Source organism: Pan troglodytes, chromosome 8, assembly GCF_028858775.2.
Source record: "Pan troglodytes isolate AG18354 chromosome 8, NHGRI_mPanTro3-v2.0_pri, whole genome shotgun sequence".
NCBI classification, from domain to species: Eukaryota; Metazoa; Chordata; class Mammalia; order Primates; family Hominidae; genus Pan; species Pan troglodytes.
The window spans coordinates 72,147,108-72,173,561 of NC_072406.2; the positions used below are offsets into that span (position 1 = coordinate 72,147,108).

Sequence of the window (26,454 nt, forward strand, 5' to 3'; positions counted from 1 at the left end):
CCTCTCTTAGGGATCAGCTGAGGGCCTACTAAAATTTCAGATTCATTTTGGGCTAATTTTTAATACATCAATTCATTCTAAAATTCACTGGGGGGTTCTTGTAAATGTGTAAGATTTTAAAGGGAGAGGAGGCATGGAGGGCCAGAGGAGAAAAAAAGTCCAATATTCAAATGAAGCCAAAAGTTGAAATTACACACATGCTAATCAACAGGTAGTATGCATTTTGAAAACTTCGCTGAACATCCTGGCTGCCTAAGCAGTTTTTGTTGCCCCAAAACTGAGGAGCTCTACTTGGTATTAAGACCAAAGAAAACAATTTTCTTGTGAGAGTCCCCATGAAGGGGACAATGTGTGATAGGGTAGACGTAACCTCAAAAATATCCTCACTCCACGTTCCTGTCCCTGGGAGGGGCACACTGAATACTTACGAATACTTAGGAATGAAGTGCTCTTATATCCAAAACCTGGTTTCAGATGGTTGGGCAAAAGGGAACAGAAACAGAGAGGGAAGGAGAGGGAGGGAGAAGGAAAGCTGGGGAGAAGGAAAAGAAAGCCAGGGGGAGAAGGAAAGGAAAGCCGGGGGGAGAAGGAAAGGAAAGCCGGGGGGAGAAGGAAAGAAAAGCCGGCGGGAGAAGGAAAAGAAAGCCGGGGGGAGAAGGAAAGGAAAGCCGGGGGGAGAAGGAAAGGAAAGCCGGCGGGAGAAGGAAAGGAAAGCCGGCGGGAGAAGGAAAGGAAAGCCGGCGGGAGAAGGAAAGGAAAGCCGGCGGGAGAAGGAAAGGAAAGCCGGCGGGAGAAGGAAAGGAAAGCCGAGGGGAGAAGGAAAGGAAAGCCGGGGGGAGAAGGAAAGGAAAGCCGGGGGGAGAAGGAAAGGAAAGCCGAGGGGAGAAGGAAAGGAAAGCCGGCGGGAGAAGGAAAGGAAAGCCGGCGGGAGAAGGAAAGGAAAGCCGGCGGGAGAAGGAAAGGAAAGCCGGCGGGAGAAGGAAAGGAAAGCCGAGGGGAGAAGGAAAGGAAAGCCGGGGGGAGAAGGAAAGGAAAGCCGGGGGGAGAAGGAAAGGAAAGCCGGCGGGAGAAGGAAAGGAAAGCCGAGGGGAGAAGGAAAGGAAAGCCGGGGGGAGAAGGAAAGGAAAGCCGGGGGGAGAAGGAAAGGAAAGCCGGCGGGAGAAGGAAAGGAAAGCCGGGGGGAGAAGGAAAGGAAAGCCGGCGGGAGAAGGAAAGCCAGGGAGAAGTGGTGACATGGAAGTGGTAACCTTAAAAATTAGTGAAATTGGCCAGGAGCAGTGGCTCACGCCTGTAATCCCAACAGTTTGGGAGGCCGAGGCAGGCGGATTACGAGGTTAGGAGATCGAGACCATTCTGGGTAACACAGTGAAACCCCGCCTCTACTAAAAACACAAAAAATTAGCCGGGCGTGGTGGCGCGCACCTGTAATCCCAGCTACTCAGAAGGCTGAGGCAGGAGAATCGCTTGAACCCGGGAGGCGGAGGTTGCAGTGAGCAGAGATCGCGCCACTGCACTCCAGCCTGGGCGACAGAGCAAGACTCTGTCTCAAAAAAAAAAAAAAAAAAAAAAAATAGTAAAATTAGGTGAGGGGTGTAAGGGTGTTTACCGTATTGATCAACTTTAACTGAAAAAAAAAAAGGTTTAATTCAGTAGAAAAAAGAAAAAAATGATATATTCGTACCCCCGAAACACAGTGAGTCCCAGGGACTTGGAAGGGTCCTATCAACTGGGTCCATTGCCCACTGTGGTCTCTCCATTCTCTGTTCCATCAATGGACTCTGAGTCTTAGTCTTTGAGTTAAATACCATGTGTCTTTGCAATAAGCAGACAACACTGTCAGTTACAAAAAGGAGTAAAGTATAGCAATGAGTGAAATGTGATACTGGAAGCTATGGGACAGGGAACAAGGAAAGGAAATAAACTCTCCCTTTTATGACCTCCAAGTGAAATGATGGTATCAATACCTTACAAAGGTATTGTAGAATCAAAAACTAAGACGTACTCGGATGTCCCTGATGAGCCAACTATCACACGTGATATGAGAAGCAATGCTAATACCATTCATGGGAGCCATCATCTCCCTCTCGCACTGTATTTAGAAATCTAGACTTTCCTTTTTCTTCTCTTTGCTCTTTCGAATTCTATCAGCTGAACTTATGTCAGCACAGGCTGATGATAGGGAAAAACTTAATCAAAAAGTTTTACTGGAAGGTTACTCAAAATTATAAATCCTATCCAACTGGACCATAATATTAAAAGTTTATATTCTTTTTGTTGGTTTGACGTACACAAATTGGAGTCAACTCAACTGATTATTTAATGAGGAAACACACTTTCCTCTAAAACTCCCTAAACTATATTTGAGAACAGAGGGCTAAGATCCCTATCACATATACTGATGGTGATCAGGGTAGAGCCTGCTTTAAGAAACTCTGTATGCAGTATAAACTGGATAAAGTTTAATGTATTGTTGTCAGAGTTCAAAACCCTCAAGTTTGACAGAAAGCCTCAAACTTTGAACAAATTTCCCAACATTTTCTAGCATTTTTACAAAGACCACCACCTTCTTATGTGACTTGAGAGAGTGACCCATACAAACAGGAGACATGTCTTTAATGGGCTCCAAAAACAGTTTTAAACTCCTAACATCAACCAATCTGTAGATTCTTACTAAGAGAAGCATTTGGTACTAAAAGCCATATTATCTTTGTTCTCTCACTTACTTCTAAGCCAATTAAGCAAAAGAGGAGTTTAATGTTAAGAAAGTTGACTAAGTTTCAGGAAAAAAATAAAGGTAAGTAACACGGCAATTTGTTCTAAGTAAAAGCAACCCCTTCAAAACAAACAAAAAAATTAGATGTTCCCTGCTACAGGACCAAAAAAAGAAGGCAAGAATATAAAAAGAAAGGATTTCAGGTCGAGAGAGCGAGGACAATAAGCAAAAGATGACTTACTGCTGCCCAAGTGAATACAAACAAAATTTCAAAAGCACATACTCTAAAAACTGGTAATTCTACTCCTAGATTATCCTACAGATAATAAAAACCATTGCTAAGACTTGTTAAAAAAATTTTTAAAAGAATGTTTCCTTTAACTTGCTTTATAGAAAGAAAGAGACTGAAAACAATCAACAGAGGAAGAGTTAAAGAGAGTGCTCCCATTTCCCAGAATACTTTACAGCAAGCCCTTGAAAAGAATGGGGCAATTCTATACCCAGTGATGGGGATAAAACTCATCAGATGTGTAAAGTAGAAAAAAGAAATCAAGATATAGAACAGCATGTACAATGTGCTCCCATTTCTGGGTATCCTTTTAAGAGGACAATATAGGCACACACTTGTATTTGCATAATATGTATCCAGAAAAACACTTAGGGCATAAGGTGGCCCGGTGCAGTGGGTCATGCCTATAATCCCAGCACTTTGGGAGGCCGAGGCGGGCAGATCACTTGAAGTCAGGAATTTGAGACCAGCCTGGCCAACATGGTGAAACCCCATCTCTACTAAAAATACAAAAATTAGCCAGGCATGGTGACACGCGCCTGTAGTCCCAGCTACTTGGGAGGCTGAGGCAGGAGAACTGCTTGAACCCGGGAGACAGAGGTTGCAGTGAGTTGAGATCGTGCCACTGCACTCCAGCCTGGGTGACAGAGTGAGACTCCGTAACAACAACAACAGAAAGAAAGGAAAGAAAGGAAGGAAGGAAGAAAGAAAAGAAAAGGAGAAAAGGAAAGAAAGGACAGAGAATAAGTGTGAATCAGGGAAATGAAGAGCGAAAGCTAGTTTGGATACATTTGTTATATCTACAATCCTTCCATCTTCATTCTTTTTTCAATACCCCAGCCATGTCAGGAGGTTTGCTTAACAAGCAGTAAATTATTTTGCCACATCTAGATTTTAAAACACAAAGGCTGTTGGCAAAAACACATCCTAATGAAAAACTGTAAGAGAATGGATTAAAGTACCATTTTTACAGGTCAAATTTATTCAACTAAAGAAAGTTCTAGACTGGCATGGTCCCCCGAATTTAAAAACCTACTCCTAATTTAAAAGCACATATGCCAACATTACCCCTTGAATTAAATTCAAGGAATAATTCAAGTCTAATTCAAGAGTGGTCTAATGCAGGTCCAATTCAAGATTCAGGACTGAGAGCCCTATCAGACCTGGCCCCACCTACTTCCAGCTTCAGGCCACATCCCAATCTCACTCTGACCACAACTCGTCTTTCAGTTCCTCAAACCTGCCCTGCACTTCTGTCGCTTTCAGGATTTTTTGCATAGCCTCTTCCCTGGGCCCAGAACATTTTTTTACCAATTCTCTTCATGGTTAACTCTAAAAAAGATATACAGGGGATTGCAGCCTACATGTCACTTCAGGGAAGCTCCGTTGGCTGCCTTAAACTGGTCTGGTTCCCCCCATCATATCCTCTGAGAAACACATCTTTTGAAGGATTTATCACAGTTTCAATTCTATAACTGTGAAATCAGTTGTCTGATGTCTATTTCCAACCCCGCCCCGCCCCCCCAACTAGAATATCAGCTGCCAGAGGCAGGAACTGTCTCAAAACCTCTTAGCACAATGAATAGAACAGCCTTATATACAGAATAACCTCAGAAATATTAGCAGAATGAACAAAGGTTTATAATATATATGTTATTTGTAATATCTGTGAGATGAACAAAGAAGACCGACCAATATGAAAGAAGATTACATTTAAGGTCTGCAGCTTTAAATCTATCTTTAAGCAGGGGAAATGGAAAATACTGCAGAGTAAAATAAAACCACCAGATAAACAGAGCCCGAAACGGACCAGGATAGAAAAATAATGCCAATTACACTTGAATCCATTGAAGCAGCAGCTTCTGGGGGAAGAAGGAGGCTACAATAATAGTATCCAAAAAAAACAATTCAGTAATTGATCAACTAGTCAGAGGAAATTATCCTAATTCAAGATCTTATATGAAATATAGTGTTATACAGACAAGGATGAGGAAAAAAGACACCAGGAAATGTATCTAATGTGCAGTTGTGAGTTCAATTGTTTATGCAATTTAAAAGAATATCTGGCATCACTACTTCTACGCACTCTTCTGAATCTGTCTTAAATGCACTATCATTTAAACAAAAACACAAAAGCAGTCTGTCCTACTTTTTTCCAAAGAAGTAAATATACAGAAAGGTTTTACCATAAAATGTTAGCAATATTTCCTGTAGATTATAAATGACATCAAGAAACCATAAAAATAAAAATTTTCACTGTGGCCAAAAAACACCAAAAGCCAAGTCAAAAGACAATTGACAGGTGGGAAATTTTTTTGCAACTCAAAATTGAAAAACAAGAGCAAGTCATTGTAACATATAGAGTTCTAAGAAAAATGGGTAAGAGAAAGACCAAGGTCCCCAAAGACAAACAAGAAAGGATATCAACTAGGCAGGTACAGAAAAAGAATACAAATGGCTCTTATAAACACAAGAAATGATGCTTATCCACCCCCTTGAGAGAAATGCAAAGACTGTACTAATATGTCACTGTCCATTTACCAGACTACCAAAATCCAGTTTGAGAAAACCCTCTGACAGTGTAGTATGGGGCCACATATCTCTCATATCCTACTAATGGAAGTGTAAATTGTAGAAGCAACATCTATTCGAATTACACATATATAGGGCAATCGACACAACAATGTCACTTCTGTGAATTTACCAAGAAAGGCAGCATCAAAAAGTGAGGGAATTCCCTAGAATCAGCTTGCTTAGCTAGGTGTCAATTCTGGCTCTCCTACTCTCTGGGGTATGACTTTAGGCAAGTCACCCAACCCTCTCTGAGCCTCAGTTTCCTGTCTGTAAACAAGGATAATATGCTACTGGCTACTCCATAGGACTGATGCAATGATTGAGTCAACATAAGGAAATGGTTGAAGAGAGTGGCTAGGAATTACCCCCTCTGATACACTCACCCACATACAAAATGACCTACGTTCAAGGTGACGGTGACATTTTGAGACAAAAGACTGAAAACAAATTAAATGCACAATGGTAAGAGATACCCACACAATGGCTTACCATGCAACTGTTAAAAAAAAAAAAAAAGAGAAGTTTCCAAAATATAATTAAATGGCAGGGGGAGGGGCAGAACAGAATATAATATCATATACGCCACCTTTTGTGTTAAAGGGAAGGGGACCAAATACCAAGTGATGTCCTTCCTAGTCAAAAAAATTCAATTAAAAATATTTTTTAAATGGGGCATTGTTTCAAATCTCAGAGGAAATATCATATGTACTCACAAATGTATAGACTAGTGGTTCCCAATTTTTGTTGCTGGGTCAAATGCGACATTGGAATTTCTTAGAAATTTTGGAATTGAATGCCCTTTGCTTGTAAGTGCTGAACTATCAGACCCTTTTTTTAACCTCCTCCTCTGCCAAGGAGCTAACAGAGGAGAAAGAACCCTAGCCTGGATGTGAGGCCACCTCCCTGGAAATGCCAACTGTCCCATTTACCAGCACTGTTCCCTGGCCAATAATTTAACAGCATTTCACCTGAGCCCCAGATCCTTTATTTTCTAAGGAGGTACACACTACCTACTCCCACAGACTTGCCGTGAGACTCAAATGAAATAATTTAGCTGAAACCACTCCATAGATGCTGCTCAAGCTGCAGATTTCAGAGCTGGAGATTCTGGGCAAAGACTGCTTGTTATTCTACCTGTCCAGAAAACGTGTCTGCACATACTGCTAACAGCTTCCTGTCTGGTGCTCTCCAGCCCTGAGTGGCTTCACACATAGTACCGCGCCAGACTTTCTGGAAGCCATAGATGCCAGTCCATCTTCCGAGGGCATGACTCCCCACAGATGCTCAGACATTTCTCAGCTAGAAGCTTCCAGGGAAGGCTGGCTGCACAGGATGCCTCACTTCAGATTTCCTTATAGTAGAACCACATAAGCCAGGTCTGCTTCACACAGGTGAAGTGGTGACCTAAACTTTCTGCTGCTTCGTCATGGGGGCTGGGAAGCCAGTCTGCATATCTACTGAGGGCAGAACCAGCAAAACTGGGATGCTCAGAAGCTGGGGACCAGGAAACAGGGCAGCAGGTAAAAGGTCTCCAAGCCTGCTGTCAACAGCTTTAGGGAGGAAGGTTAGAGCTGGGGCCAGCAGCCTAAGGGCACAAGGCTTAATAGCAGAGGGGAGACAAGGATAATACCTTTGATCACAGAAAAGCCTGTGATGTTTACCTTTCAAACACTAATTTGCCAGGGGAAAAATTGCTAATTTTGTCTGGTATGATAATGGTATGGTGGTTATAAAGTCCTTATCAGAGAGGCAAACTGAACCATTTATGGTGAAAGCATTTTAAGACCATGTGTCAATAATCAGTGAAGCTGGTGGTTTGTGGATTCACTCTACTTTCGTATATGCTTGAAAATTTCCATAATAAAATAAGCTTAAACAAAATCCACTATCATCATAAAAATAAATTTCACAGCAGGGAAATGTGAGAAAAGTATTCTCACAGTCTGATTGCATGCCAGACAAGCAGGGCCACGAGATAAGGCCTCTAAGTCACTAACATGGGCAGCCATTTCTCCTCCCAGGGTATCAACATCCTCATCAGAGCTGGGGCCCTTGAATATCAGGGGACCCACGCACGCTTCACCCATCAAAACTGACTGGCACTGCCCATGAATTCCTTTTTAGGGCTATTGAGGCATCCCAAGATGCTCCCCACTGGCTACATGGTACATGCTCTGTGTCAGAAGCAGCTGGCCTGGAAGATATTCAGGTGCAGAGCTTCCCATCTGGCATTCCCTGCAGGAAAATGTGCATCAGCCATAAATGACAAATGACAACAGGGACACGTGAGAAAGCATTCTATGGGAGGGGCTTCTGAGGCAGGAGGAAGATGGATAGGAAAGACCTCAAATATCAATCCAGCCATTCTGGGCTGCATGGGATGCTACAAGTCAGCCTGCTGTTTCAAGCTGCCATGCCTTCATCCATGCTGATCCTTCTCCCTGGAATGCCCTTTAGTCATGTTTTCCTGAGGGAATAAAAACCTTTGAGTCTTCCAACCTTCTGCTGTCCACAAAGTACTCAACAGCTGCCCAGGCCAAACACAGTCAGTTCCATATTCATTCATTTCTTCCTGGGCCAGCCCTGGGTCTGTCTGGCCCAAGATGCCTCACTGCCCTTCTCTCCTGCTCTGCAAGGTACAGGTGACCTCTGCAGGCTCCATCTCCCAGTTTCCAAAGTACGCCAATGAGATTCAGCCAATAAGAGACACTAGCAAGAGATGGGAGGATGGAAGGGAGAACTCAGGGTATTTCTCCCCTTTCTCCAACTTGGGCAGTGCCCACATCTCAAGGCCCAGGGGAGTTCCAACTTCTTGGTGACTGCAGCCCCTGGGCTCTGATGGCACTATCTCCTCCCTTTATCCTCCAGAGGGGTTGTGGGAGCAGCGTTCTGCTCCTGCTTATCCCTGGGTTGTCTCATCACCCACCCCACTTCAGCTTCTCAGCAACTCTACCACTGGGATGACCAATCTCTGAATTACATTCTTCCCTCTCAACTCCACATGGTTTGTTTTCACAACTCTAGAGCCAAACCCCTCACGTGGGGGCCAAATGCAAGCTGCCCTTCTGCAAACCCTAAATTCTAAACACACTTCTCTCAGGAAGCTGAGGCTCGTCAAGAAAGACATGACTGATGTCTCGTCCCGCAGAGAAGGCAAGGCATAGATAGGCCCAGTTCTCCCAGTACCACTGCAGGCTAGCGAGGAAAGGAGACATAAAACAAGGGGTTTCGTAACATGTGGCCAAGTAAAGGCAGATACCTGAGACATCCAGTCAACGATGGCTTTCAGAGAGGAGGAGACTAGGAAGCTGGTGTGGAAGAACAGGAACTGTGAAAGCAAACTGAGAGCCGCTGAGGAAGAAGTGGAGGCACCATCCTGAGAAGACTCCAAAGAGCCCCGCAAAAGGAGGGGATGCTGCAAAGGAGGGGATGCTGCAAAGGAGGGGATGCTGCAAAGGAGGGGATGCTGCAAAGGAGGGGATGCTGCAAAGGAGGGGATGCTGCGTCGGCTTCTTCTCAGACAGCAACCTGATCTCAGGTTTGTGGGGGAAGAAAACAGAAAAGGGAAGGAATGGGCAAGAAGCAAATCTATAATCATTGAATTGAGAAGGAAAAGGAAGAACTGTGCTGAATGCACCCTGAGAGCTTTCCTAAGTCACATCATTTATCCCCAAAACTGGAGAGCTAAGATACTATGATCGCTTTTTAGAGAAGAGGGCAAGATGGCTTAGAGGTTAGCTAAATTGCCCCAGGTTCACACAGCAAGGAAGGGGCAAACAGATTTTTGTTTTTTTTCTTTCTTATTTATTTATTTATTTATTTTTATGTTCTTTTTCTTATTATACTTTAAGTTCTAGGGTACATGTGCACAACGTGCAGGTTTGTTACATATGTATACATGTGCCATGTTGGTGTGCTGCACCCATTAACTCGTCATTTACATTAGGTATATCTCCTAATGCTATCCCTCCCTCCTCCCCCCACCCCACGACAGGCCCCGGTGTGTGGTGTTCCCTACCCTGTGTCCAAGTGTTCTCTCATTGTTCAATTCCCACCTATGAGTGAGAACATGCGGTGTTTGGTTTTCTGTCTTTGCGATAGGGCAGACAGATTTTTAAACACAGGTCCTCTAGGTTTTAGGACTATCAAATAAAACACAGGAGGCCCAGTTAAATTCAAATTTCAGATCAACAACAAATAATTTTCTAGTATATATAGGTGCCATGCAACATGTGGGACATACGTATACTAAAAAATAATTCATTGTTTATTTCCAATTGAAATACAGTAGTGCATCCTGCATTTTTACTTGCTAACTGGTAATCCTACTTGGTTTCCAAGTGATTCCGTTATTCCAAGTCAAGCCAAAGCACCCTAGGGTGGGAAAATCAGAAAGCAGTTAATGAATAAAATTGAAAGGAGGGAAAAAAATCACACAGCCTAATAGAGAATGCTAATCTGCAACACATAAAATAAAGAAGCATAAAAACAAAAGCAATAGAACCTATAGAAGACTTTGAGAACTGAGGAAAGAATACACTGTACTTATGGAAAGCAGTAAAGCCTACCGGTTTTCATTTGTGGCCTAACAAGTGAATCCCGGTTGCCTTTACACATCACTGTCAGGCAGCAATCACCCAAAGCTACAAGGCTCTGGGCCAAGTAAGAACCAACCATGGAAGGGATGACTGTCATTAGCACTAATCTTCCTTACCTGAAAAAGAGTTCAACAGGAAGGTGTTCAGACGAGCAGCAGAGAGGGAGGCAGAGAAACCAAAAGGCTCCAATAGTTTTGGCTAGAGCCCCCACAACTCTGATGGATAGACAACAGCAGAAGAGGGAAGGGCAGTCTTGAGCTTACTTTAACTTGTTTATTTACAATGCAAGCAGAGTTCCTCAATCAGATAAAATAGCCTCCTTGCCCTCTCTTACCATCCCAAAAGTCAATACAACCAAAATATTAATAGCAGTTTGGAGAAAAGCATGCTCCTCAATCTTCAAAAGGTCCCCAGGCTAGAAAGCAACCCAGAGGCAACAAAGAAAAGAGGTCACTTGAGGAGTCCTTGGCAGAGAAAACTACTGCCTCCCACAGACCACCCTGGCCCATCACCAGGGGTTGTCCTTCCATCATTTGGCTACTGCAATCCTGCAAAGTCAGTCCATTTCAAAGATTCATGTTTTGGTTTCTGTTCTTTAAACCAGCAGCTAAGGAGAAGTGGCACTAGGGCGTTGCCCATCAAAGTCCACCTTCTAGAACCCGTACCCCCATGAAAGAGGGTCAAAAGTCTCTATCAGAGAGGCCAGTTTTGACAGTCTTCTGTCTGCCGATAGTACTAAAGTCAGAAAACGTGTACTTTTTCAAAAAACACAATGGAAAGAGCTCTGTAACTGACCTATAGGGAAAAAAACCAGATCTTTTAGGAAGTGTGTTTACCTCCTGCAGTCCTGTTACTTTTACACAGCCACACAGACTGGTATAATCCTGGCTCACCAAACCCTTGGAAACCCGCTCAGTTCCCAGGCATCCCCAAGCACCAGAGAAACATGGGTCGTTAGAAGCCAGGTTGCGAGGCTCTCCAACCTGCGGTGCACAGGGAGCTTGGTGCTGCCTCAACCACCCCCGCTCAGCTTTCAAGAGGTTATTTTTCTATCATAATCTTATAGGATTATCTAGAGCAGGACTGATTTTGAAATGTATTTTGGAGGACAATAGAAGGGGGTGGGGAAGTACTAATAATAGTTAATATCATTTTCTACAGGAATAACTCACACATTACCCCAAAACTTTCCTCTGTGTATCAATCTCATTTGATCTTCATTAACTGTGGGATGGGAGCAAGATTTGTGTTAACTCTACAGTCTCTCATCAGGTAAGTAACCAAGGCTCAAAGGCCCTAAATGCAATACAACTTAGCTAGTAGGGTAGCCAGAACCTAATTAATAAGCACATAAGTCCTGTAGGGCCTGAATGTCCTCTGCTGTGTCACACTCCTTTCACGTCATCCCGCTGCCCAGCACCAATACTGAGGGAAGGGGGTGGGGCCGCCCAGGAAGCTGACTCTAAAACTGAAAATAATTTCACAGATACTTATGCAGACCATTGCACAGCAATAAAAAATAACTACCACTATATGCACTGCATGGATACTGTTTAATATTAGTGAAGGAACTAGGATAATCAAAGAATCCAGACACACAAAATACATTCTGTATAATTCCATTTATATGAAGTTCAAACACTAGCAAAACAAATCTATTAAATATATTGAGATAAATCAGAACAGGGTTACTTTTTGGGGGGGGATACTGACTGGAACAGAGCACATGACAGTTTCAGGGGTGTTGACAATTGCATGTATCCTAAGCAGGGTGGTGGTTACACCAGTGACTTCATTTTTAAATTCACTGAGCAGCCGGGTATGGTGGCTTATGCCTATAATCCCAGCACTTTGGGAAGCTGAGGTGGGAGTATCGCTTGAGCCTGGGAGCTGGAGATCAGCCTGGGCAACCATGTGAAACCATGTCTCTACAAAAAAAATCCAAGAAACAAATAGCTGGGCATGGTGGTGCACGCCTGTGGTCTCAGCAATTCAGGAGGCTGAGGTGGGAAGATGGCTTTGAGCCCAGGAGGCAGAGCCTGCAGTGGGCCAAGATCACCCCACTGCACTCCAGCCCAGGTGAAAGAGTGAGACTTTGTCTCAAACAAACAAATACATACATACATACATACATACATACATACATACAATGAGCACTGTTTGATAAATTTGTGCATTCAAAGTCTGTATACTTTAAAGTAAGTTATGGTTCTCCACCGAAGGCTTTACAAAGAAAAGTGAGCAGTTCCCAAAATCTATTCCCCAAACTTTATTGAACAGCTGTGTTAAGGTTATGGAAAACACAAATGACCCTTCAAATGGTAGGGTCTTTACATGGCAGTCACCATGCAAGGTACCGTCCAACTGCTGTGTTCAATCCCCTGCTCTGCTGCTTACTGCGATCTTCAAGGGGTTGCTGGGACTCCCTGTGCCTCATGACTTTCATCTGTGACACTGAGATCACAAAGGGTTGTCCTGAGGAGTCAATGAGTCCCTAACGGTAAAGGGTTGAGAACCGTACCCAGAAACACCACAAGACTGCAATATGTGGCAACTGTTATCATGGAATAAGACAGGTCATCCTACTAATGATAAATAACAAGATACCTGCCTTCAAATACTTCATTAAAAAGACACAAATAAATGTCTGCACTAAGTAGCCAGAGTGGATTTCCAAGAGGCAGAAATGCTCTTACTGTTCCCCCGCCCTTCTGTAGTGAGCTCCTGAAGGCAATCCAGGCACACAGCCCAGAGTTGCCCAGCTGGTCACTGCTCTCCTCCCATCCTCATTTTTCTCGGCATTCAGGTTCTGCCTGGGTGTGGGAGGAGTGCCTTGTCCAACCATTACTCAGCCCCTACTTCTTTCAAATTAACTTCAATTTATCCTTTAGATCGTGACTAAGAAATCTCCTCATTCCAGAGCCTGCGCTCTCTAACTCTGCCTCCACTCCTGGATTGAATCAGGGGCCCACCACCAATGCCACCAGCACAAAATCATCCCAGTTGTTATATACAGGCACACTGCCTGGCATACAGCAGACACTCATGTTTGTTGAAAAAAATAAAAAAACCCACTTGTACTGTGCTAGTCAGACTATTTTTAAGTAGAGATTGTAACATAAATGCAAAGGAAGAAACTGATTCCAGACTGGGATGGAGAGGGGTGGGAGGGAATCCATAAGGCTATGCCATGTGAAGAGGTGGCAATATCCTGGGGTAGCTGAACAGGGTGCAGGAGTGGAGTAGACCAAGGCCCAACTGGAGGGCAACTGAGCCAGGGAGGGGAGCACAGACTGTCCCCCATGCGATGAAGGAACCCTTCTCTAGTGTTATTTCTTTTCCAAGACAGAGAGTTTGCTACCCTGGCAACACTCCCTTAGGCCCAGCATCCTGGGAATTTGCTGTGGCAAAGGAGCAGCCCTGACTATCCTAACTGAACAGAACTGTATAGGAACTTCTAATAGGAAAATGCCCATGAGATGAAGATAAAACTGTCCCCGGGCTGTGCATGGTATCTTATGCCTGTAATCCCAGCACTTTGGGAGGCCAAGGTGAAAGGACGGTTTGAGCCCAGGAGTTCAAGACTAGCCTGGGCAACATAGTAAGACCCTCTATAAAAAATAATAATAATAGTGACCCAGGAGTGGTGGCACACATCTGCAGTCCCAGCTACTCTGGAAGCTGAGGTGGGAGGATCACCTGAGCTCAAGAGGTCGAGGCTGTAGTGAACAATGATGGCACCACTGCACTGCAGCCTGTGTGACAGAGCGAGACCCTGTCTCAAAGAAAACCGACCAAACAAAAAGGCCTGTCCCTAAATTAATTTATATGCCATCTTCCCACAGACTGTAGAAGCTCTGAGGTCAGACCTGGGCTCAAATCCCAGTCCCATCTGATAGTCATGGGACCTCAGGCAAGTGATACAAGCTTTCTGGGCCTAAATTTGTAGGCTTATGGCTATGGATAAACAGTAGTACTGATCGTATAGGACTGTGGTGAGGATTAAATGAGAGGATATACGCAAACCCCTTCCAATAGTGCCTAACCCATAGTAAGCACTGGATAAACATCCACTGTTATCACAGCAACACAAAAAGATTTGGAAGTGGGACAATGGTGGTGAATAAAAATTCTGTAAGCTTTCTTTTTCCTTCAAACCTTTTAAAACTCCGGTTTACCTTGCCTCAAAAGAGGTCTGGCTTTAGTCCTTGACGTTCTGGAGGCAATTTCTAACCCTTTGGAAGGTCATGCCTGATAAGAGTGTCTTTGTTTACCTGAGGGCGTTGGATCACACTGGAAAGCCTAACAGTGTGATTCAGCCTGAGCGCTTTAGGCCATGTGGTATCAGCACAGCCTACTCAGGGCCTGGAAACTGAGATCTGCCCTGTGGATAGGCGACCATGTCTACGTGATGAGCCCCAGTAAAAATTCTGCAGCCCAAGGCTTGGCCAAACTTCTCTGGTTGGCAATACTCCATGTGTATTGTCACACGTTGTTGCCAGGAAAGTAATGTTGTGCACACTCCATGGGGAGAGGATAACTAGAAGCTCCACAATGAAAAACGTTCCTGGACTCTGCCCTATATGCTTTTTCCCTTGACTGATTTTAACCTGCATCCTTTCCCTGTAATAAACTGTACCTGTGAGTATAAAAATAAGTAATTTAAAAAATAAAATTACAGTTTATTCCAAATGCTATCAAGGAAATTAAATGCATACATTTCATTAAAAATAAAAAATAAAAAGCAACCATGATCTGTGAAGTGTTGGGGGGAAGATATGGGGGGGATGACCCTTCCCTCCTGGAGGACAAGCTCTTGCCATGGGTTATTCCCTCATCCAGCATCTCCACATCTGGGTGCTTACTGGCACCAAGCCCAGAGCTGGGCGTAGGGCTAGGGCACTGCACATTTGCTGAGTGGCAGAAAAGAACCATATATGGGACAGCTAACAGGCAGTACAAACTTAAGTTAAAATAAGACATCAACACTTAAGGTCCAAATTTATAACTTCAAGACCAGGACAGTAAAAAGCAGCTAGCAGCTTTTGTAGACCAGAGTAAGTCTTTCTTTAAAAAAAAAAAACAAAAACAAGAACAAAAACAAACAAAAAAAATTAAGTCACTAGGAATAGAGGTTTACCAGGGAGGAAAAAAAAATGTGTGTTATTGTTTAATGGGTACAGAGTTTCCATTTGGGATGATGAAAAGTTCTGGAGATGGATAATGGTGATGGTTGCAAAACACTGTGAATGTACTTAAAGCCACTGAATTGTATACTTACAAATGGTTAAAATGGTGAATTATATGTTGTGTATGTTTTTATCACAAAAAAAATGCAAAAAAAGTCACTGGTACTCTTCTCTGGGTACCTAAGGTATTTCACAATATAAACCCCATGCATGCAAGGCTCAAAATGGCATAAAACAGTTAATATACTTTCCAAGGGACATAAACCCTTACCAGGTAGTGATTTGAACCTCAAGAAGTCTAACTCTACTTTATGGAGAATACACTTAAAACAGTACTCTTTGGTTAATAAAAACAATAAAATCACCTAGTCAATTTTTTCCTCAAAGATTAGTAGGGCTACTAAATGAAGTGAAGACACGATGTTTTGACTCAACGGATGTCTTTGTTTAGATAAACTGTGGTCTAGTGAAGAACTCCACCCCACAAAAAACATCTCTCAGTAGAATAAAAGTTATCATTTGAGTTGGTATATTAGGACAATTTTTTTTTTTTTTTTGAGATGGAGTTTCACTCCTGTTGCCCAGGCTGGAGTAAAATGGTGCAATCTCGGCTCACCGCAACCTCCACCTCCCGGGTTCAAGCGATTCTCCTGCCTCAGCCTCCCGAGTAGCTGGGATTACAGGCATGCACCACCATGCCCAGCTAATTTTTTGTATTTTTAGTAGAGAAGGGGTTTCTCCATGTTGGTCAGGCTGGTCGCAAACTCCCGACCTCAGGTGATCCTCCCGCCTCAGCCTCCCCAAAGTGCTGGGATTACAGGCGTGAGCCATCACACCTGGCCTATTAGGATAATTTTTAAAAAGTCAAGCTTGCATACAAGTAATTTCATGAGTTGAAAAGTTATCTATATGAAACTCCAGGTATAATTATTTTTCTCTCAAATCTGTCCCTTTTAGCCTCTCTAATTCAATCTCAACAAGCAGACAGCACAAAAGACTCAAACTGTTCACTTATAGAAGCAACAGGTGAAGTGTTTAACACAGGTAACTAGATTTCTAAGAATTTTCTTTAGGTCACCCATAATCCCTGCTGCTTTCATTCTTTTACTCTCGTCCTTCCTCCTATGGAAAACTTTTTGAATGATGACCTATGCCCGGCTGAACATCCCAACTCTGCTCTGCAGTACCAAGTGGCCTCATTTGATCCTCAGTGCCCTGAGATGCCCTGGTGGGTATTACCCAGATCACTTTGGACACACACCTGGCACCGCAAGGCTGGATTGATCTGGAACAGATGCATGGAAGATTAGCCCATCAATCAGCACTGCTTTTGTAAAAAACTAGAATTCAAAATTTCCTATAAAATAGTACCTCTAATTTTACTGCAAGAAGTCTTTGCTTTCAGATAGTTTCGGATTAAAAACTTGAGAAATTCCGTCCATCCACCATTATTCCATGAAAGAAACAGGAATAGAGGGAAAAAAACCACCTAGATAATTTCCATGTACTGACAGATGCAGATTATGAAATTAAAATATCAATGACATTTCTTTTCAATCATCATCACATAAAAACAAAAATTTAAAACAAACCAAAAGCCTCCCAGTGCCACCTCAGCATAAATTGAGCAACAGCTCTCCCCATCTCTGCCTTACATAATAAACTACAAGCTAATTAAACTGTGAATGAATGTGATAACTTGTTACCCTTAAAGATATTCACAGAGATAGGTGAACTTCATTTTGGAAGCTGGAAGGTAAAATTCCCCTCCCTGGGAACCCCTACAGGAGTCGGCCTAAGCTTCCCTTCCTGCGTCCATGTGTGTGTTGGTTCCTTCTGCACTGCACAATCCCCAAGGCTGGAGAGAAAGGCTGTTTCCCTCTGCTCTGTATTCCCTACAGCACCAGGCCAGGGCCAGGCTGAATGAAAGTCAAGTGCAATCCTCGCTATGCTACCGGGAGAGCCCTAACATTCCTTTTGGATATTTGTATCCAGCACACAGTATTATAAGCACTTGACAGCTGAATCCTGCCTCTTTGAGGCTATATTTATTTTATTTATTACATGCCATTTTGTACCTTTCTGAAGAAACAAAGGCGGGGGCAGAGAGGGGAGACCAGAAAAATCTCCCAGCAAAAAACAAATGAGTATTGTAATGAACTATAATCATTAAATTGCACTCCATATGTCTGATCTAGGAACCAATAAGTAAAGGGGAGGGTTAATTCTAAATGACCATCAATCATATTGTTAACCCTTTTTTTAAAGAATACTTATCCCTAAAGAGAGAACCTACACAAAGTGACCTTTGCAATTTACTGGTATCAGGGTTGGAATAAACTTCACAGCTGTGCATTTCACAGCCATAAAAGATAAGAAAATTTGACAGCCTTGGAGAAGTAGGAAGAATCTGCAAGTTAACACCACCCCAAGATCCTCACAATTAAAAATATTTTCCAGAGGATTAGTTCCTCTGTCAAGAAAATTGCAACCATCACCAAGCAGGAACATATTGAACCTGTGAACATTTACTCTGCCAACTTTGACAATTCAATATACCTGAAAGCAACCACAATGTGATTGAAAACAAAAAGCAACACCTACCCACTAAGGAAAAAAAGTATGCAGAGAGGACAGAAAAGATTACCATTATTCCTTACTCAGCCTGACTGCAGTTCAGTAGTTTGGATTAGCATTTTGAAGTGTAAACACAATTATTTCGGCAAGGCATGATTTAAGGAAAACACACACACACAAATACACTGTGGTGACACTTGTGTCTCTGCAAGACACAGCAGACATAAGAATTCAACAATCCCACTACCCTGTTTTCAGATGCTTCCCCCATCATTGCTACAGGTCACCAGTATTTATTTGCATTACTGCATCCCCCTGCAATGGGCCAGAGTTGTTTCCCAGTGGTGCATTTCAACATTAAAGAGTCATAGGAAACACCTGGAATGATCTGCCACCATCACCAAAACCAAGGCAGCAAATCTGAACACTTCCAATGGGGCTACTTTTTCCTCCAAGCCTTGCTCAGAAACACTTAGAAAGGAGAACCTGAAAATACTTTGTCCCCTTTCAGATATAATGTTATCAGGAACACCCAGGTGTATGCTGCAAGGTAGCCCACATCACCCAAAGCTAGAAGGCAAGGGCACACTGATTGCAATGGTACCCCAAAGTATACAATGCATCCATTCACATATCTGGTCTGTTTCATCAACTATGGTAAAGAAAGTGTTTGCTGTTGTGGCAGGGGAGTGGCTCTATGAAGACAAGGTCCCAGAGAGAGTGTTGGCACCTTCATCACAGAAAGAAACAAGTACATACATACCCGTGCCTCTGGAGCCAGCTCAACAAATTTCTGGGTGTTTCTCGCATGCCAAGCACTGAGGAATGTGATGAACAAGGCAAATTCTGCCCCCAAAGAAATTTACACACGAACTGGGAAAGATCTCGATAGTCGAGTGTCAGTGACGGTGGGGGGGGGGGGTGTCTATGGAACCACGGAAGTAGGTGCATACCCCGGTAGCAGGTGCATACCCTGGTGTGTGGCTGACAAAGAGGAAGTATCAGGGCATACCAGGAAGGGGTTCAGGTGGAGAAGGCAGTACAGTCTATTTCAACTGACAAGGTACAAAAGAGGGGAGGAATACAGAAGAACATTTAAGGGGACGAGCGGCACCATTGAGGAGCCAGAGGAAATCTACTGAAGTTCTGGGTGCTAGTAGTAAAGGAGTGATGTGAGAGCTTAGAGAATGCACACTGGGCTAAACGCATGTAAGAGGTGTGGCTGTGAAGCAAGCAGGGCATTCCAATCATGCAGAGCCTGGTAAACCACCAGAAGGTTCACCTGGATCCAAGGACAATGGGGAGTCATTCAATATGTTTAAGCAAGCAATGGCTACCTTCAATTTTTGCTGTAGACCAGCCTCTCTGGTCCTGAACAAGAGTCACCACAAACCAGATACTGTGAATTCTCTAATGATTCCCCATCTCTAGCAAATAGGAAGCACTGTAAAAGACTGTCATGACCTTTAAAATTTCAGCTTTTGGCTGGGTGTGGTAGCTCACACCTGTAATCCTAGCACTTTGGGAGGCAGAGGTGGGTGGATCACTTTAGGCCAGGAGTTCCGAGACCAGCCTGGACAACATGGTAAACACCACCTCCACTAAAAATACAAAACTAGGTGGGCATGGTGGCGCATGCCTGTAGTCCCAGCTAGTAGGGAGGCTGAGGCATGAGAATCACTTGAACCTGGGGGGCAGAGGTTGCAGTGAACTGAGATCACACCACTGCACTCCAGTCTGGGTAATAAAGCTGTCACACACACACAAAAAAAACAAACGGTTTTTAAAAATTAAGTACAAATAGAGTATATGAAACACATAGAAGATACTTACAAATGTGAAAAACTCGTAAATGCTGAAGAAATAGGAGAATGGCCTCTTTAAGAAGACTTGTGTACAGTTAGACCTAACTGTGAGGTCATATTTTCCTCAAAGTTGTGTCTAAAGTTGTGTGTTTCCATAAGAATCTAAGAAATACTTTTCTAAACGGGGGGAAAAAAGACATCACACTCTCATCGTCACATTTATAAAGGCAATATCGATTTGTAGCTTCAGAGTCTGACAAAAGTCTTAAAAATTGAAAATAACATATTAGACTTCCAGAGTAAATAATCCAAAATATACAACATCAACTATATGGCAGATTTTATTGGTTAATGAAACCATTACACTGTTGATGTTTAAAATAGCCAGGTTTTCTAATCATGCCAGACCAACATATTTTTCTATTATAACTTCAAAACACCTTGTACTTCTGTATTTCCCTTAACTTCTACAATAAAGGATTAATTTTACAGTCAGAGAGACACTTAAATATCAGTGATTTATTATAGGCCTTGATTTCCAAACCAAACACATACCAAAGGTCTGAAACTGCCTGGAAGAGGTACACACCCTAGAGAACCACCTGAGGCCCTGCTTATACACGGAGAATGCCAGCAACTAGTTGAGAACTTTGAAGCCATCCAATTACTGCCCACAATTGCATTTCCTCACCTTCTCTAAGACCACCACGCCTAAGACCACCACCCCGCAATAACCCTCACTACACTGAATCATATAATCCACAATCACATTCTCACTCATAGGACAAACCAACAGATCTGGCCTAACATACAAAAGCTACTCAAAAAGGTGACTATGCATTTGTTTATTTCCCCTACTCCAAAAAAAAGAAATTATTATCTGTAATCAGTAGCCTGATTCCCCTGCTGACTTAATGGGGAAAATTGAATAATCACTCAAAATATTCTATTCCACTTTTAAGCCCCAAATAAAATGGCCTAGGGCAGGCTATAACTCACAGGTGCACTGGGCGCTTGTGGACACGACTGAAAGACTGCTTACTGTTGATTCTCTCCCACAGATGATGTTTACCACTATTATACAGATACTGAGAACACAGGCCCATGAAACTAGTCGTTCATTAAATGGGTAGTTTGACCAGAATAGCCGCTTACATACCAGAAGAGACCATTGGTTAAGAGCTTCTATTAGCCTTTGGACTTGGCTTTAAAAAGGGCATAACAGAGATATTACTATACACCTATTGGAATGGTCAAAATCTAGAACACTGACAACAGCAAATGTTGGTGAGCAACAGTAACTTTTTTTTTTTTTTTTTTTTTTTTTTTTCGAGACGAAGTCTGGCTCTGTCGCCCAGGCTGGAGTGCAGTGGTGCAACATTGGCTCACTGCAACCTCCACCTCCTGGGTTCACGCCATTCTCCTGCCTCAGCCTCCAAAGAGGCTGGGATTACAGGCATGCAACACCACCCCCAGCTAATTTTTCTGTATTTTTTTCAGTAGAGATGGGGTTTCACCATGTTGGCCAGGCTGGTCTCGAACTCTTGACCTGAGGTGATCCGCCTGCCTTCGCCTCCCCAAAGTGCTGGGATTACAGGCATGAGCCACAGCGCCCGGCCCCGCCAAAGCAACTCTTATTCATTGTTGGTGGGAATGAAAAACGATGCAGCCACTTTGGAAGGCAGTTTGGCAATTTCTTATAAAACTAAACATACTCTTACCACATAATTCAGCAATCATGCTCTTTGGAATTTACCCAAATGAACTGATATCTTTCCAGACAAAACCCTTCATATGAATATTTCCAGCAGCTTTATTCATAATTGCCAAAAGGTGGAAACAACCAAGATGCCCTTCAGGAGGTGAATAGATAAATTATGATACATCCAAACAATGAAATACTATTTAACTCTGAACAGAAAACAAGACATAGGAGTTGGGGAACATGGAAGAAACTTAAATGCATTTACTAAGTGAAAAGTCTGCATACTGTATGATTCCAACTATATGACATTCTGGGAAAGGCAAAACTAAGGAGAGAGTTAAAAAATCAGTGGTTGCCAGGAGTTTGCAGGGAGGGAAAGATGAACAGAGCGTGGAAGACTTCCAGGGCAGAAAAACTCTGCGTAATACTATAATGGTGGACACATGTCATTACACATTTGTCTAAACTCATAGAATATACAAGACCAAGTAAACTCTAGACTTTGGGTGATAATGATGTATCAACGTAGGTTCACTGCCTATAACAAATGGACCACTATGATGAAAGATGTTGATGGTGGAGGAGGCTGTGCCTGTGTGAAGGCAGGGGTTATGTGGGAAATCTCTGTACTTTATGTTCGGTGTTACGTGAATGTAAAAGTGCTCTAAAAAAAAAGTCTATTAAAAAACAAAACAAGTCGGGGGGGGGAAAAAAAGCCCGTCTCTTCCCCAGGGTGTGGCAAAAAGGCATTGTGTCTTCCTGAACTTGCTCAAGGAAAAAGAAGGCCACAATCACCTTTAGTGCCCAAGGACATGAACGTTAATATCACAATTAGAACTAAAAAGAGCCAGGAAGGCAATTACCAGAATTATGGTACCATCTTCCCTTCAAATTAACTAAAATAGTGAAAAATCTAACAAGCCCTTCACTTAATTATCAGAAACTTCCTAGACTGCCACTAGCAAGGGTAATGCTTAAGTCAGCGATGTCAGGGATTGTACAGCTTAACCTTGACATAAACTACTTAAGTGTTGTTCAATGGACTCTCTACATTCACAGGCCCATTTCATGGAGTCACATAAATTTCTCCTCCCACATTACATACCTGAGAGGTCAAACATACCACCACAGAATCTGGATCCTAGGTCAGTTAACAAAACCTGCAAAATCTTGAAGGAATCTCTTTTCTGCATTTATCATTCAGCTCCTTAGTAACAACTGCCAAGTATTAGGAAACCAGGCGAACCACAAGCACTTTTTTATGTGTCTCCCTGAATATATTAGTCAGAGATTAAAGAAGAACTGAGAGGCTTCTGGTACTTGTGCAGTGTCATCTAAAACAATGTTAACTTTACTCGTTAACACCACATGACATTTCACAAAGTATATTCGGTTGGATGTCAGTGTTAGTTAAAGGTAAGTGCTAAGAAAGAAAGCCACCACCTTATACGCTCTTCTAGCCAAGTACTCAGAAGGCCTCTGATCTTAAACGCCGGGAATGAACACATTTGTTCCTGCAAAGCCAACATGTTTAAGCACAATTTACAAACCTAGTTATAATACGGTCTAAGTGTCAAACAGATAACCCTTTCATAGTCTCTGCATCCCTCATTCCTCCCTCCCAAACAAAACCAGCCTGTATTGCCCACTGCATGCAAAAGGCTATTTCGCTTCATGCAAGTCTTACTACTTTCCATGGCTCACAATCTCCAAGAGACTAACCCTCTCATTTACTAACTCAAACCTTAAACTGCCTCCAACAACTTCCCTCTCTTCTTAACCCCCACTCAGCAAAGACATCTCTGTCAGCGAAGAAAGCTGCATAGGAGGCCTGGAAGTGGCTGCCTCTGCAAATTCCCCGCCCCCCTCTTCCTACCAAAAGGGCACTTCAAGAACTTTACCATCTCACATGAAAGTTGCTCCAATTCCATTCTCCAAAATTGGATTTGAGCATGAAAAGTTTCTTTTTACAATCAACTGCTATTTAGGCTACTGATCACACTTAACTTGCAACTTGCTTTCTACACAAATTAAGAATGCCATCTAGTTCTCATGTATGAGCCAGCACTGGGGGTGTACACACGCGTGCGCACACATATACACAGGCTCCTCCACCGAAGGCTATTTCCTGGCACAAGGGGCATCCTAAACTTGCTCCATTTCCAAGGTGTGACCCTCTATCCCCAAATTCATCCCTTTTTCTTCATTTCAAAGTTCAGCCTAATCCGCTATTTTGCAGCAGCTATGGCCATTTATCCCCCTTGATTTCTTGACATCTTCTTCTCTGCTTCTGGCTGGGGAACTTTTGATTTGAATACAGTTGTCTGTGTGGGGATCCTGCATGTTAATGATGTGGTGAGCTGGCAGGGATGATAGGTGAGAGTACACAGTGTACTTTTTCTAGTTACGTTTCGCCTCATCACTGCTATAGGGGCCTTTCTAAACGCCTGCCACACCAGAAGAGAGACCTACAGACCCAAGCTTACCCTTTTCTGGGCAGCCTCCAGGGGACAGGTAGAAACAGAACAGATGGCCTGTTCTCCAGTATCTAGACTCAGAAGCAAGATACTTCTAATCACTCCACGAAAGAAGCAAACACACGTACCTCTGGCTCAGCCAGGGAGTCACAGTCACTACCCTTCCCCTGGTTTCGGCCCCAGCCCTGTCCAGGCGTGGATGCTGCACTCTCCTCGCTGTAAACCGTCCACCCTCCCAACCCAAAGCAAAGAGCTTCCAACAGAGGTGGGAGCATTAGCGCCGTACCCGCCCTTCCCTCTCGATCCCGGCCAGAAAACTCCACTTCCCGGATTCCCGGCCACTCTCTCCCGCCCCCTCCCCGGGCGATCCAGCTAGCGCAGTCCAGATGCCAGCTTAGTGCCCAGTCCAGCTGCGAACCCCCACACTCCGAGCCAGGCCCCAGTAAGAGATCCCAGCTTCCTCCCTCTTCCAGGACTGGGGTTCTCCAGATTCTGGACGCACCCCTCAAACATGCTAGGGCTGAAAAAAGTCCTACCCCGCCCCCCAGCCACGCCGCCAGCCTCCAGCCCAGCCCCGGAGGGGCCTCCTCTCCAGAGGCCAAAAGGGACCATGAATGGTTGCCACAGTAGCCTTCCCCCGCACCGCGCAAGGGTCCTCAGCCCCCCGAGGAGGACAGACCCGCGTGGCCCCGAAGGGATACCTCCCTCTCCTCCCGGAGGCCAGCAGGTCCCGGCAGGGAGTGTGCTCTCAGAGGGTCCCCGGGAATCTGGGGAAGACTGGGGGGTGGCTGGATTCGGGTGCAGCCCCTCCCGGGGCGGGCGGAGGTCGGCGCTGCGGCGCGTCCCCGGGGGGCACTCACGATGGTCACGCTGGCTTTGCGCAGGTCGCGGTTCTCCTCCTGCAGTGCCTTGCACTTCAGTTTGTAGGTCTCCAGCTCTATCTTCAGCACCTTGTTCTCTTGCTGCAGCGAGGCCAGGCGGTTGGTGAGCTCCTCCAGGCGGAACGGCGAGATGACAATGCCCCCCGACTTCCCACCGCCGCCGCCTCCCCCGCCGCCACCGCCGCCGCCCGAGGTCGACGAGCAGGACGACTGCATGGCGGCCGAGCTGCTGCTGTTGCCCCCCGCCCCGTCCGTGTCGCTCTCGCTGGCGCTGTCCGCCATGGCCGCGGCGGGCTGGGGAAAGGAGGAGGAGCAGCAGGGAGGCGGCGGCGACGAAGGCCGGGCTGCGAATGAGTGGGCGCCGGGCGAGCACAGGGGAGCGCCGAGCTGAGCGCCTGGCACCAGGGCGCAGACTCGGAGCGGCGGCGAGAGAAAGAGAGGGCGCTTCCCGCTGCCAAGGGACCTCCTCTGCCAGAGAACAGAGACCCCGCCCGGGCTTGGGCAGTATTGCACTGGGGCTCGCTCCAGCCGGGCTGGGCGCGCTCCCTAGGCCGCCCAGCAAAGCTGGCTGAAAGCTCCGGGACCCGCCCGCCGCCGTCTGGTGACCACGGGCGGGCTGGGAACGCGCAGGCACTGCGGGTGCGGGAAAGCCAAGGACTGCCCCCGCACCACCAGCTCGCCAGCCACACGTGTTCCAAGGGAGGGCCTCCGAGCCCCCTGATCTAAGCCCACGGCCGCCCAGCCTCTTCCGGGCTCGCGCCCGCCCCGAGAAAAAGGAAACCTGATGCCCCACCAGCCTCGCAGGTGCCGGGGACACGTGGAAAGGTCAGCCGGGCTCCGGCACCCATCCTCTACCGTGTTGTGGCCCCATCTTCCGCCGACTGTGTGTGCGCGTGTCTCCCTCTATCTGTTTCACACATACACGCAGTTTTATATTCTCAAAAGCAAGGTGTTTTTGACTAGGAAGGCTTGGATAAACCTAAGAGAACAAAGTTCCTCTACAAGAGGCCGAGGAGGATGAAACAACAGCAGCCACAGGTTAACCTTGTTAGGAAAGAATTTGCAGGAGAGACACACATCTCCTTTAATAACCTCATAAACCACACTGCACTCAATTGTTTAAACAAGGTGCAACTGTTTTTTTCTTTTTCTCTTTGCATTTTGCAAACATTTCCAGCACATGTCACGTAGTAGGATTAAGACAGTAACATTTACCTAATGAAGAAAAAAAAAAAAGGAAAGCGAAACACTTTTAGTAGAAGATTGAAACACCTCTTTAAGTGCCAATTTTCCAAAGTAACTGCGGACATAACATTATGCTATACAAATAGTAATGATTGAGTGGGAGTGCAACATCACCCGTCTTTGCTATCCTCTTTCTCACTCCTAGAAAACTTTAGCATGTAAAAATAAAACAGTAATTACTGTAATGCGGTCTAATTCATGGTTCTAGCTTTGCAGTTTAAGAAATTAAAAATCAAAAACTTTTATTCCCCCTTCCTCTTCCCAAAGAAAGGCTTGCAGGAAATTGTCCCAGCAGGTGAGATGATTCTAAACACTTTGCCCTGTTGACACAAAACAGCTTTCACTTATGTATAAAAATTGGAAAGTGAAACTGACCAGACTCGTTTTATTACCCACGCTTA

General features: G+C 44.4%; 1 protein-coding gene across 1 annotated transcript in view; it reads right to left on the reverse strand.

Annotated features, from left to right (window-relative positions):
- The window catches only part of CCDC6 (coiled-coil domain containing 6), a 115,506-nt gene extending 89,789 nt beyond the window's left edge, over positions 1-25,717 (reverse strand). The window contains exon 1 of the mRNA XM_521482.7: positions 24,788-25,717. Coding sequence (XP_521482.2) covers positions 24,788-25,090 — 303 coding nt within the window. The 5' untranslated portion in view covers positions 25,091-25,717. The remainder of the gene's footprint in view (positions 1-24,787) is intronic.
- Positions 25,718-26,454: the final 737 nt, after the last annotated feature.